This window comes from Lasioglossum baleicum, chromosome 7, assembly GCF_051020765.1.
Source record: "Lasioglossum baleicum chromosome 7, iyLasBale1, whole genome shotgun sequence".
NCBI classification, from domain to species: domain Eukaryota; kingdom Metazoa; phylum Arthropoda; class Insecta; order Hymenoptera; family Halictidae; genus Lasioglossum; species Lasioglossum baleicum.
Genome location: NC_134935.1, coordinates 16,709,801 through 16,723,416, shown reverse-complemented (window position 1 = coordinate 16,723,416; position 13,616 = coordinate 16,709,801). Strand labels below are relative to the sequence as shown.

Sequence of the window (13,616 nt, the reverse complement as noted above, 5' to 3'; positions counted from 1 at the left end):
GACACTGTGCGCCACCGCGAAATATTTTAATCCTCGCGGATCCTGGGGAGGTCGGACCCTCCACTTTCGCCTCGAGAGGGAAAGCTCCCCGAGCCTTTCGATCCATTAACCCCGAAACGGTCCCCTGTTTCGTTCGGGCGTCGTCTTAACGCGTTCCCGACGAGGCCTCGTAAATTCTGACGCTTCTACGAGGGCCACGTACCTCCATCACCCCACGAAAAAAGAGCTTTCCGAGGACGCGTGGGAAAGAAACTGCTACAATTATTTTCCTTTGATTTTGTTTATTTGTTTCGGGACTGCGATCTCCCTCGATGGGACAACCGTATGAAATGGAACTGTGGAAGAAATCTGAAGCAGTAAGGAAGGCTAGGAGAATTAGGAGATGGCAATATGAAGTTTTCAATTCCACCAAATCATTCGAGAGGAAAGGAAATTCCTACTTAGCTTCTATGGTTTGCAATTGAGTTTTATTTCGTATATACATCCGCAGTCTAGTGATTAAATAAATTTTGTTATCTTTCTGTCTGTAACTACCCTTTCGGGAAAACGGGGCCTTTTCTTATTGTTAATACTAAACCTACCGGTAGCCTATTAATAGGATTTTCAATAATTGTGCTGTACCAAGAGAAAACAGAAATTTTCTTTTACGTTGCAACCTTAAATGAAACTATTACATGACGTTATTCAAGGTGACTTGTTAGTTCACAATGAAAATTGCTGTTGCTATTGAAGGTTCCATTAAAAAGTGTTTAACCATGTACCATAGATTTTTCAAAATTATGCAATAATCACCGGTCGGTAATGTGTTAACAGTAACCTACCACCACCGATCAGAATTACCCGTTCCAGATTTATTATTTTACAATTATTGAAATAATAAAAAAGATTTTATAAGAATTGATTCTATAAATATCTTTAGTAGAGCACGTATTATAATCGGAGCCGCACAAAGTCTAAATAAAATCAATCTTGTCATTTTTATATTAAAAAAGCCCGTTTCATATTTAAATTGTTCGGGAGGGCAAGCGTAAGAATTGGTCGATCATTTTCATTATTCCAGAATTAATTTGTCAGTCGACAAAAATGTTTGCACGATCCGATAACCCTTCTCGACAATGACAAAAAAAAAAGAATGAACCCGACTCGCGATGAATGGTTTCCGAGATAAAAATTCGCGAGTGCGCGCCCCTCTGAACAGAGAAGCATGATTTAAGCTACCCCTTAATTTCACTGATCGATTTAGCGTGGAATGACCCCAGTGATAACGCGACCAGCAGAGAAATCAGTCAGAAGGACGTCGCGAGACCGCTCGCCGCTCGTTTATTGCCGATTCATCTTGCACGGTAACGAGAAACGAAATCGCGATCGGGATCTGGCCGTGCAAAGTCGGTCTAAACACGAAACAACAGAAAGTAAATTGATCGAAGCCGGGCTGTCGCGATAAAAACGCCGGTTAATCTTTTTCAAGTTTTTATGGTTCGTTTATACATATTTCAACAAAGCCAGGCTTTACGCGGTGGTCTCCTAAACAATCGATAGGATTATAGTGCTGCAGACCTGCTACTGTATCATGTGCATGATTTAAAGATGACTCTTCCACATGGGAGTAGCAGTATTTGGTAGAGATTAATTTAAGAATTAATCGGGAGGAGAATAATTATTTGATACATCCAAAAAGATTGCAGGAGGAATCACTATTTCAGTACTATTATTCCCTTTAATCATTTTATTTTAACAATTATGTAAGAATGTAAGAAATTAATGTAAGAAATATTGTTCATAAAGACACACTCACTTGCTTTGGGGAATATAAATTTATGATAAATGTGCGACACGTGTGTTGCGTGCGTCGTACATGCTTGTTGTCAAGATACTGATGTACAAACGTATTTGAAACCGATCTAGGTTATATCAATCGATGTAAGGCGGTAAATTTGAAAAGTCATAATATGTTCTTGAGTCCACTCTTACGAATATACCTTGTTGGTAAATCGTTATTAACTTTCACTTTTATTGGAATCAACTATATACATTTAATTGTATGTGAGAGAACAGTTGATGACAAAAGTGAAGTTTATTGGAAAATTCATCATATAACATTACTGGCTCAGTAGTGTTGCGTAATATTCATGTATCTTAGTTGTTGTAAGTTACTTAGTTCTTACATTCAGACGGCGAAATATTATCCGGTAAACTAAAGCAGTTCTTCGGATTTGAAGTGAGTACTGGTGTGCGGTGTAACTGGTTGTAATATGTCGGATTGGTGGTTTCAGAATCAAATCCTGGCGCACAACGCGTCGGCGAGGATAATCTGGTCGAACCAGAGCCTGGTGCTGCAGAGCGTGACGAGGAGCAGCGCCGGCAAGTATGTCTGCGCGGCGACGAACGACCTGAACGAGACGCGGAGCGAGCCCCTTCATTTTCGCGTCAAGTGTGAGTATACGTCACCGTCACCGTCACGAGAGTGCACGCCCCGACCTCGGAGACCTCCGGAGACCTCCGGAGCTGCCCCGGGGGCCGTGCTTTATTTTAATCGGGCAGAGTTAATCGAGGATTTTCCATGGCACTCGTTAACGAGCAGCCCCCTTATTCACCCGGACGCAACGAGGACCTAGCCTCTAGCTACCTCCACCTAGCTAGCTAGAGAGAACGAGCTCTTCTAGCCTGTAGAACGGTAACCTGCTCGCGTATTTATTCCGAATCGGCTGCACCCAAGGATCTCGTTTCACCTGAATATTTCAGGCGTACTTAGTTCCAGCTACATTTTTGATATCCAATTCCCCGGGTTACGTCGAGCATACTGCCGACCGCACTGCGGCCCCGGGAGCCGTCAGATTCCCGGCCCCCTCTATCTCGCGGCCCCTATACAAATTGAATATCCCCAATTTAAAAGACGATCGTCGGAGAATCACTGTCCTCCCATGGTCATCCTGCAGCCTGCTCGATCACCCGCTCCCTGCAAACTTGCCCACTTTTCCTCCGGAACCTACTTCTGTTCCGCCAATGATCTTTACCCTAACGTGTCCCACGTTACAACCTCGAGGACAGAGTTGGGCAAAAATTTAATCAACGACTGACGAATACTTATTAATCGTCAATCGGATAATTGATTCATGATTATTGCTGAAATTTCGAAATGAAATACGTAATCAGAACTGTATGAATACTGGAAAAAACGTAAACTGAGTTTAGGTGTATTGTCATTTGGTCCATAATACAAATTCTGTTTACGTGCTTTTATGTGTTTTTTTTTCGATGATTCCTTTTCTTAATCTACGATTGACGATTCTATCAATCGCCGATTTTTCGACGATTGATGGTTCAGTTTAGTTTCTGGCAGCATGGGATACAGTAACAAATTTTAACACGTAATATAAACAGTTTACACATAGCAAGTACGGTTAAAATTATTCTGTGGTCCAAGTTGTTGGGTCCAATTTTAAGAAAGTAACTCGTTTTTTTAAATGTGTACGAACACTTTGTACACCGACTGTAAATATCTATCATAAAATCTCTTTTTATTTTATTTATGTGTTTAAACAGTGTTTAAATTATTTTACAACCCCATCAAAGTAGATATAATATCAATAGGAGTTAGTCAGTCATCACAGTAAAACGGATTAATCATTTTCACATTACTTCTTATGGGAAACGTTGGTTTGGTATACGTCCTGTTCGGTATAAGTTCAAACATCAGGAACGGATTACGATTTAACACATTCATTTAACACACAAGTAATAATATGATAATCCCATTATGACTTGTTGGTTCACAATCGAAAGGATCCATTAAAAAGTCGTCAGTCACGGACCACAGACTAGCAAAAAAGATGAAATTCGACCAAGAGGATTTATTTACGAAATGTTTGACATCACCATCGCAAATCGGACATTTCAGCAAACAGGGGTGCCGGTTAGAGAAATCTTATTTCGATTGTGGTCCGGCCGATTTTGAAGCGTAATTACGTGCGCGACAGTGTAGTTGCGTTCGTCATTAGCGGGCGCAGGGGCTGGCAGCGCGCCGGACTCTGTAATTCGAAATTAACGATCAGAATCGGCGACCGCGGCGCTGCTCCCCGCGCTTTTAAATGACGCGTATGAAATTTAATTATCATCCGTGACAGGAAGCGTCGCGACACGACGCGCGACGCGTACCGCGTGGGATTGATAAAGCCGGTCGCTCGCTTGCACCCTCTGATGTTCCGGAATTTTTTCGGCCGTTCCCTCGATAATTGCCATCGACGGTGTAAATTCCGCTTTGTAACGCGCGTTTCCCCGGGGATAAAAAAACGAAAAAGAGAAAATAGCATGCGCTGCCGTTGCGTCCGGCCGATTTTCGAGTCTGTTTATACTGGACGCGACGAAGAGACACGCGCGCGACACACACACACACTTTCTCTCTCTCTCTCTCTCCTCTCGTCGCTCCTCGACAGAATCGCTCGAAAAATCTGGCAATTCTCGGCCCGGCACTTTCTCGTTAAAGCTTCGATCGGAATCGATTTAAATCCCCGACCGCGAGAAGGGAAAACCTCGTTTCCCCGTGCGGACGTGAATGGCCTAAAGCAAATGTCATTTCCAGACGTGGCGCGACGATGTAATAACCGGGAAACTAAATCCGGACACGGGTCTCCCAACCTCTGTCTGTCTCTCTCGCTTGCTTCGATCCGAGAAACTCCCACGAGAGATTGCTGCTTATCCCCAGCTCGTTTCCTCGACCTTTACGAGGCCGTCACCGGCCGCAGTTAAATATCGAGAGGCTAGTTTTCGACGCCGCCGTGTATGTACGTCCATCGACGATTCACTGCTCCCTCCTCCTCCTCCTCCTCCTCGTCGAATTTTTACGGACCCCGAACATTAACACTCGAGAATCGTTTAAACGTTTCGGCTCATCGAATAAAAGTTCCCGCGAATCGGCGAGACCATTCGCGAGAATGATGGCCGGCTGAGATGCTCGTACAGATTTATGCGGTTGTTGGTGCTGCAGTCATTTTTCTCGAGACACACCGCGGAGACTTGCCACTGCTCTATACTATCATAACACAACGTAGATTTTGTGCATTTATAGCAATAATTAGTAGGTGCAACTGGAAACTGTAGGAAGGATAAAAAGAACGCACTAAAAAGTATGAACTTGAATACAATACAATCTTTTCGGAGGCGGCGCAAAATTGACAGATCGAATTGAGTAACCTCCTCCTTTTTCGAAGTCGGTTAAAAATGATTTAAGAATGCGAGAAATGATTAATTAATGCAGACAATTTTTATTTCGCATAAAAATCTTAACTATCATGATTAGAGCTTCGGCTTGAGCGTTCGACTGTATTATGTCTGCAACGTTACATTTACTAAGAACGTTAAAGAAGAACAGTCATCTTTTGTAGATAAATGCATAAAATCATCAGTTTGTTCAAATTATTAGACACTTACGCACTCGATCATTTAATTTCTAGAATCGCAACACAGTAACATCCCTAACATCGTACAATATGTACAGAGAGAAACCGACCATCCTCGTTTTCGAAGGGTTAAGAGATCCGAAGGGTCGATTGTGCAACGTCTTTCAATTCGCCTAGAGACGAGGTTGTCCGCGGCACTCGCGAGCTCATTCTGCTCGGTGAAATTACCCGGCCGATAATCGAGCCCGAAATACAGTCGTTGATATCGCCTCCTCTGGTCTCCGCTTGGAAATTCTTTCGTCCTCTCCGCGATTCCGCGCGGAGCATAGCAGAGCAGCACAGAGCAGAGCCAGGCTGATAAGATACCGTCCGTCTATTTATCTCTCTTCTGCCGCAAAGTGAAAAGGTAGACGGATGCAAAAGGGAGATAGATAGCAGTGGCAGGAACGGCTGATGAACGAGGGGAAATATATATATCGCGCGGAAAACGCGGCACGGCGCCGGCAATCCTTCCGCGTCGGTCGCGAAACGATTTCATTCCGGAAGAAGGTGCTCTTCTTCTCTCTTCCCTGCTTCTCTCTCTCCCACTCTCCATGCTCCTTTCTCCTCCCTCCCTAGTGACAAAATTGCGAGACGTGCTTCGACAATTTTTCGAGACGAGGATCGGGCGAATAAACGTACCCACGCTCTCCTCGAACGTCGTTCAGAGACGAGCACAGTAGGATAGGCGACTCTCGAGTTCTCTCGAGCTCATTGTCGTCGAAGCACCATCGAACTCGCGTGCTTTTTTTCCCTCCGTTCCACGATTCCTTCGAGTCCGAGCATGTTTGCTCTCTCGAGCAGTCTCGAAGCACCAACACCACTAGAATTATAATAGTATTTATTCAAGCACTTGCCGTACGATTTTCTTCGCAGCTACCGGTGACTGAAATTTCCTTAAACCTATATATACCAAGCATCAGAAGTGACTTGCATGTATTGCTTCGTAAGAATGGTTGGATTTATATTTCTTGCTATTTTTGTTGTATGTTTGATTTAAGAAATGTATTCAAGATGTGTTCAAGAAGAAATGGATTTTAGATATATTGTATAAGAAAACAGAAAAATTCCCTGTATGGATATTTGAACGCTTAAATGCAGTTGTACAAAGATCTGCCAAAACTCGGAGGGCAACGGGTCGCGAAAATGCCTGATAAGAGGGATCGCGCGCTCTGGGCCCTTTGTCGATCGTCGTCGCGTCAGTTTCCAGTGGAAGCTTTTGTCGGCGGGGTTGTTTGCGAATTCCGTTGTATTTATTTGCGCCGGACTTGACGGCCTGGGCGAGCGCGAATTAATTCGTTCTGTTGAACGCGAGTGCGCAAGTTGCAGCGCGTTGAATCGAGCTAGAGCGAGCGATCGGACGGTTTTGAAATCGATGCACGGCGCGGCGACGAATCGAATGGAACAAAAGCTATCGAACGGAGAAAGAACCGTGCCCCGGCACTCGATGACGCTTTTGTACTCGAAACCTGACTTCAACTGCTATTTACCGAATTGCGCGCGCGGTAACTAAATAAAAGGAATAGCAAACAAGCGAACGTTTATCGCCGTCGAGAGGAGGGAAAAAAACCGGGGCAATAAGCTGACCGCCGCGCTACGCTCCTCTCCGTTCCGCCTAGCTTTGCCTCGCTTCGCCTCGCTTCGCGCCGCGGCCGAGCTCTCTGTAGCTTTCATTTGCCGCAATTTTCATCGTAACGGTGCAGCCATTGCTGGGAGTCACGCGCTACTGCGAGCTCCGAGGCTGAGAGCTGCCAGCTTCAAACCTCCTCGAACGAATAAAAGCGATTGGAACGTTGATCAACCAGCCGACCAGCCCGGATCCACCCTCACCGGCTCGTCACAATTTTCGGAACGGTCGCGACCCCGTCCTCGAAACCCATTAACGACAACATGCCTTCCGATCTGTCGACAAACCCCCTCCGACAAAGTTAGTCCCAAAGATTGCCTCGCCCAACGAGCCAACGACGTCCTCGTACGTCCTGCTACGTCCTCCGTCAATGGGGCTTTGCTCTCCAACCCCGAGCTCGTGTATCGTCTTCCCGCGCTCACGAGTTCCTCACGATTCTTCGCAGAACCTACGCAGGCTCCACATTAACCCTTACACAGACCGAATTCACCCTTTTACGGATTAAATTCGCCCTTCTGCAAATCAATTTGATCTTGCAGGTGACTCTCCCCAACAGGGGACTTCAACGTGACTCTCTACACGAGGCACGTGTCAACAGTGTCGCAAGATTAAGACCTCTCTCGCACTCTGCGAGCATCCCCCGCTTCTGCCATGGTCACGTGGCTAATCCTGTAAAGACAGAGAGAGGGTAACTGTATCCCCTTCAAAATTTATACCCGGTCACATTATTCTCCCTGCGAGGAGAATCGAGCCACATTTACGAGAATAAAATAACACGATACAAAATGATACTACGCACACATCGATACCGTTAAATGAGTATCTGACATCTGTCCATTGTTGCACGCGATAAAACTTTGAATTTCGAAAGGGTCGATTTGATTTGCAACGCGACGAATTCGGCAAAGGGGTGAATTTGGTTTGCAAAGAGGTGAATGTCATTTGCAAAATTGTGAATTTCGAGTGCAAAGCCTCTCTGTATATACATGCATGACCGTGGGAGCTGGTTCGGGGAGGGAGCATCCCGTGGCCAGTTGTTTTTCGAGGAATGTAAGTATAGAGCGGAAGGTATACTAACGATGGTTTATTCTGTGGATTACAGTCGCGCCGGTGTGCAAGGAGGACCGTATCATCGTGGTGGGGGCGTCTCGCGGCGAGTCCCTGGACATCGCCTGCAAGGTGGAGGCCGATCCTCCGGCGCACAATTTCCGATGGAAATTCAACAACAGCGGGGAGACGTTGGAGGTCGCGCCCGGCCGGTTCTCGATGGAGAAGTCGAGCGGCGTGAGCGTGCTTAAGTACACGCCGACCAGCGAACTGGATTACGGCACTCTGTCCTGCTGGGCGGACAATTTTGTCGGTACACAGGCGAGACCGTGTCTCTTCCAGCTGGTAGCCGCCGGTGAGTATTTACCGGATCGAGGGTAAACGTTACACTGTCACACCGTCACCCCGTTTCACCCTCTCCGAAAGGGAGAGAGAGAGAGAGAGAGAGAGAGAGAGAGAGAGAAGTGCTTCGTGCCGGTGCTTCAACGAGCCCTCGCTCTTCTCCCTGGTTCTCTCGCCTCGAGTCGACCGGCGGTCACCCAAATCGAGTTAAAATCCTTTCTGAGGCCAGAAACGAGCCTGTTTACGCTACGAAACTATGACCCGTTGCGTCGCGTTTCCGTACCGCACGCCCCGTACCGTCGCCAGTCTCGTGTAAACACCGAACGCGGCAAAGCGACGAGGAGAACCTCACGGCAAGGATCAACCGCTCAGAAAATACGGGCTGCTTCGGTACGCGTGCCAGCCGACCTCCACGGAAATCATCTTTACCGCCCGAACACGCCGAGAAGCCGCCGTCAACCCGATTGTTCACTCCTGATACTACTGCCTGTTCAAACCCCTTCCATCGCGCATTCTCTCTCTCTCTCTCTCTCGCCATCCCTCTTGTAAGAAATACTTGTCAGATTCATTATCAATGCTACGATATTCGCACATTTTAATTCGAATACCATATTTTCCTTCCGATCTGGAATATTTCCATTTCATACGATTCTTTTTACAGTATTTCATCGATAAATGTCCCAAATGTCTGGCCGGTAAGTGTCCCAGAACTAGCCCCACTTCTGCCGGGTGTACCCCCTTGAGGGACCGTGAAGCTCGAGAGGCTTTGGTCACCGAGAAGTATGAAATGAAGTATTAAATAGTAAATAATCCCATTTACTTTTTTTACAGTGTCTGTACAACTTTGAAAATAAAATATAAGGTGTAACGGTTAAATTTTTAATAGTTTATATGTCCTAAACGCATAGGCTTTTTTAAAAAATTTTTTGAAATATTGCATTTTCATCCAGTTCTGGGCTGTGTTTAAAATTTCAAGTCTCTAGCTCATCGGGAAATTAGTTTAAAATCAATTGCATTTGTACCGAACAAACAAACAGACAGACAGACAAGAAAGCGAGCTAATAAAAACGTAGTAATGAAGAAGTTTTGTTTTAGATTGGTGATGTTTACACTTCTCGGCGACCGAGGCCTCTCGAGCCGCGCTGTCCTTCTCTACGTTCGGCAAAAGTCAAAGAATAGTATCCCTAGTGGATAATTATCGATAAAATACTATATTCATTTGAAACTGATCCAATTTATCCAAACAAATTGTTTCGTCATTTCCTCGTTTAAGGTCGCGCGAAGGTCAACATATCACACATCGTTGAAATTGTTTTCTTTTTTTAAACTTTGATGACCTTGAAATCTCGAATAAAGTGACCTCAGGAAAATTTTTCCGACCTTTTTCCTATGATAAGAAATAAGCGAGATATGTAAAATGGCCAAGTCAAGTGAAACACGAAATAACGAAATTAAAAAGCGGCACAGGACTCGCTGTTTCATTCGCGGTACATTGTACAGCAAGTTGTAACACACGAGGGCGGTTTGTCAGGACAATTTGGGCCGACAGGGAACAGTCGACTTTAAAGAATGGACAGTGCTTTCCGTCGGAGCTAATATTCGGAAGGAAAGAAGGTACTGTACTCGTTCCTCGGCTTCAGGATTCCGAAGGTTAGCGGATCGATGGTGAGGAAGGGGGTGAATAGATGTCGGCGGCAGCTCTACTTCGACACGAAAGTCCTCCGTGCGTAAATTATTCAGGAACCGTCGAATTCCTGGCACCCTCGAGACCGAACCAAGCCACCGAGACTATTAACGCCTCAATTATTTACCCTTTCGAGACCGAGATTGTCCCGACTCTAAAGATCCTTCCAATTAGTTGGAAAGCGATCTTTAATCAAACCTGTCGCACGATTGTTAAGCTACGACCGCCAACCGTTCCCGCACACTGGAACGAAACGACTCGATGCCGATCAGAAATCTGTATTACATATTCCCGCGATAGTGTTTTGTTTCTCTCGAGTATCTCCATCAGTACGAGATTAGTCACGTGACGTGAAGCGTAGTGGGGTAGCGTCGCGGAAGGGGAAGGTAGAGTGGAGCGGCTCTGTATCTACACTACGAAACAGTCAAACTAAAGCAGAAGAAATTCTTGTACTTCGTTAAAATTTTAGCGAAGGAAACTCGTGTACTCCGAGAATATTATGCTTGTTCTACAACTTTAACCCCTCGGTCTGAAACAGGACCCTTGTGAACCGAGCATCTAATAAATATGAACGACATTAATTTCCTTCAAACCGAAATAAAGTACAGTGCATGGAGAAATCATCAAATAAATATAAACTTTCTTTCTCTCTCTACGAAATTCTGCACGACGAAGAATTTATAATCACTACACTGCGGATCTTTATGCATTTATAGCAAAATTGAGTAGATGAAATTGATAGTTGTTGGAAAATTTTAAAAATTGAAGATATCGATATATGATTTCTCCTCTATTAAATTCATTCAGGAAAGAGATTACATTCGATTTAGTTTCTATTTCTTGTAATCGACGCTGACATTTTTTATTTCGCATGAAGATCCGCAGTCTACTAATCACTATAACCACTAAACAATGTAGTAGGGCCCGGGATAAAAAAGAATAAACAAGTTTTAACACTTCCAGTGGGTGGCACGCGTACCTGGGCCTCTCGTTTTCCAGCTGGCTTCAAATAATAATGAGTCGCTCTGTAAACGAGCGTAACGCAGAGCGTACTGCGCTGTGGCATATACAGCATGCAGCATATCGCCGATAAATTAGCGAAAAGTCGCGTCACGTCGCGGTAACTGCGCTGGCAAACATCAGACGAGCGTGTTTATTTTCCGCGTTTGGACGCGGAATGGTATCGCGGCAAAGCGAGTTAATTAATATCTCGTTAATTACCAAAACTCGAAACAGATTAACCGCGATATCCGACACTGCTCCGCTACTGCGCCGCACTGTTTCGCGTTTCCCCAACCGCGTTCTCTCGCGGCCCATTTCTATTTTTTCCGTCCCTTTGAGGGATCGCGAGGGCCAGTCGGCGCAGCGTAGAGAAAACGGCGGGAAAACGCGGCTGGCTTCAGCCCCCGGTATTGTTCCTCAAGCACCGGCCAATTATCCGAAGGACCTGGGCTTTTTTTACGCGTCGAAACGCGCGCGCACGGTCAAAATCCTGACAGATATGCGGGAATTATCGCGGCCGCGTACAATGCCCCGGCAACCAATCATCGCGCGGTAAACCGACATTAATCCCCGAGCGGATTTTACGCGACGCGGTCCGCTCCTGCACACGCCTACACATCTTTTTTTTCAAACCAACCACCCCTCCCATCCCCGAACTCGTTGTTCTGCCCCCGGGCCGCAAACCGTGATCGACAATGACGTTGACGCGACGACCTGCCGAAAGCGTATTGACGTTGACGAATACGCGTCCGATGCCGACCAAACGAGTCACGTGTTAACTCCCACGGAGTTCGTACGCCGGGAATATTTGCCCGGCAAAATGAATTTTGCCGGCCGACAACAATCGCCCGAGCCTTTTGTTCCCAAGGAACGCGATCGACGTTCTCCCGCGAAAATCGCAGAAAAATTTGTTCAACGCTCGGCGGTAATTGCGCCCGTAATTGCGAGAGTGGTGCAAGTCAAACTTTCGAAAAAATGAGCTCGTCAATTATTTTTCATCACATTATATTTGAAACTAAATTGATTCTGTGTAATTCTTCGATATTGTAGAAAATGAACCGTTAGATAGTGCTTGTTATTTCAATATCGCGTGGAATTTATTTAGTGTTAATATCATTTTCCTTTAAATATCTTGAAACATAAGCAATATATTACTTGGACCACTTTCATAATTATGGGCGCAATTATACACCCACGATTTTATGCTGTCACAGCGTACACGCCCGTCTACATTTCTGATACGAAATAAGGATGTTCTGGAGGTATATGTATAAAAACGCAACAAAATTTTTGAAAATTTGACAAGATATAATTCTTACTAAATTAATGCAATATTACCAAAGTTTGGGTTCGATTGACTGCACCGTTTAAGAATTATAGCAACTTAAAGTATGCACATTTTAACACGTCTTCTTATGGAGAATTCATAAAATTCCACTTCGAACTTTGAAAAAACGCAACTAGAAACTCCAGTTTTTTTTATATATATAGTAAAAATTATGTAATTAATTATGTTCAAAATTTATTAGGATTCACTAAACAGATAAAGAGCAAAAAATGATAAACTGCCCGGTTATACTACGATTTCGCAAACAGCCTGTATAGTTGTATGCAGGGAGTAGAATAGGTTGGTCGTGATCAGACAATTCCTATCCATGAGGTCGTGTACACTCGCCTTTTGTAGTCAAAGGGTCAACAACGTTGATTTTTATTTAATCTCGAACTTGGCAGGACAAAACTATATAAATTAGCCGGCAAACATTAATGTTTGCATAATAGATCCGCAGTCCAATGGCAAGACTCCATCAATTATTAATAAGTCGAGAGATGAATTAAGATAAACATACATAAACGGCCATAAAAAATATGCTCGAGGTTAACGTTTAATAGGCACGCTACGATTAATGCCGTGACTGGACAGCATTCGCATGTGCGCAAATGTAAACCAATAGGTTAACGTAGATAAAATTAGTCGGACATTCCTGCCAATCGTAATCGTCAATCGGATGATTGATTAATGATTAACTGCTGAAATTTCGAAATGAAACACGGAATCAAAACTGACGATTAACTTCATCAATTGATTAGATCAGTCTCCGATTTTTCAATGATTACCTTTTTTAATCAACGATTGACAATTAACTTCATCAATCGATAGAATCAGTCTCCGATTTTTCGATGATTTCTTTCTTTAATCAACGGTTGACGATTAACATCATCAATCGATTGAATCAGTCTCCGATTTTTCAATGATTACCTTTTTTAATCAACGATTGACAATTAACTTCATCAATCGATTGGATCGATCGTTGATTTTTCAATGATTACCTTTTTTAATCGTACAAATTAATCAATCAATCTTGATTAAAATTTCAATCGATTAATGCCCAGCTCTGTTTTTGAGACATGAAAATGAGAGACCACAATGTTCTCGACGAAACAAAGTTATTTCCAAATCGTGCTCGGCCGTGGCTTGTAT

At 44.3% G+C, this 13,616-nt stretch overlaps 1 protein-coding gene across 1 annotated transcript in view; it reads left to right on the top strand.

Moving 5' to 3' along the window:
• The window catches only part of LOC143210469 (MAM domain-containing glycosylphosphatidylinositol anchor protein 1), a 531,502-nt gene that overhangs the window by 480,178 nt on the left and 37,708 nt on the right, over positions 1-13,616 (top strand). Inside the window, exons 10-11 of the mRNA XM_076427361.1 lie at positions 2,274-2,433; positions 8,165-8,464. Of these exons, the coding sequence (XP_076283476.1) occupies positions 2,274-2,433; positions 8,165-8,464 (460 nt within the window). The remainder of the gene's footprint in view (positions 1-2,273; positions 2,434-8,164; positions 8,465-13,616) is intronic.